The 971-nt window shown below is 48.5% G+C and overlaps 1 protein-coding gene across 1 annotated transcript in view; it reads left to right on the top strand.

The window, feature by feature from the left end:
• LOC107562134 (zinc finger protein ZFMSA12A) overlaps positions 1–965 on the top strand; it is an 18435-nt gene extending 17470 nt beyond the window's left edge. Inside the window, exon 10 of the mRNA XM_016246711.1 lies at positions 7–965. Coding sequence (XP_016102197.1) covers positions 7–954 — 948 coding nt within the window. The 3' untranslated portion in view covers positions 955–965. The remainder of the gene's footprint in view (positions 1–6) is intronic.
• Positions 966–971: the final 6 nt, after the last annotated feature.

Below are 971 nucleotides of genomic sequence, written 5' to 3' on the forward strand. Positions count from 1 at the left end.
TTTAAGTGCATCAAATGCACAGCCCACTTTAGATCCCTCAGGACCTTGTACAGGCACAACCGAGTGCACAAAGAGAAAACCACACATAAGTGCCCTGAATGTGGACGGCTGTTCACAAGTTTGTCACGGTTAGTCAGTCACCGGCGAACTCACCGGACTCCCACTGTTAAAAGGAACTACACCTGTAAACAATGCAACGAGACTTTCGGGTCGTACCGAGCCAATTTAATCCACCAGAAGATTCACAAAGTTAAAGATGTCCGCCCGCCTAAAACGGAACGGCAGCCAGGAAAGTGTCGTTTTTGTGACTTAACATTCAATGTTGACAGCGAATTAAGAAGCCATCTGAAGACCCATGCAGAGTTCAGGCCATATATATGCGACCAGTGTGGGAAGTGCTTTTCGGCGAACAGCAGCCTACTTGCCCACCTCTCAAACCACACGGGTGAGAAACCTCTCCTTTGTTCACAATGTGGAAAGCGATTTTACAGCAAAATCCAATTAAAATCCCACATGAGATGTCATTCTGGTGAGCGGCCACACATCTGTCCATACTGCGAGAAGCAGTTTTCACTGTCTGGGAATTTGAAGATCCACATCAGAATTCACACCGGGGAGAAGCCATACGTTTGCCATCAGTGCGGAAAGGGTTTTGTCTCCGCCGGATGCCTGCAGGTGCATCTACGCTCTCACACAGGAGAGAAGCCGTATCAATGTAAAATCTGTGGCAAGAAATTTGTGGTTTCGAGTCACCTTACGGCACACATGTGCTTTCACACCGGAGAGCGTCCACACTGCTGCTTGCAGTGTGGGAAACGGTTCATCCGGCGTTATGACTTGGGCAAGCACATGTACACTCATATTGGGAAGAGGCCGTTCCCATGTCCTCTGTGCCCAAAGGCTTACACGTGTCGTACACACTTAAACAGGCACATGAAGAGCCACGGTGTTTGACTTGAATCATTCTGTCA

The sequence above is a fragment of the Sinocyclocheilus grahami genome, unplaced genomic scaffold (assembly GCF_001515645.1).
Source record: "Sinocyclocheilus grahami isolate Dianchi unplaced genomic scaffold, SAMN03320097.WGS_v1.1 scaffold809.1, whole genome shotgun sequence".
NCBI lineage: Eukaryota > Metazoa > Chordata > Actinopteri > Cypriniformes > Cyprinidae > Sinocyclocheilus > Sinocyclocheilus grahami.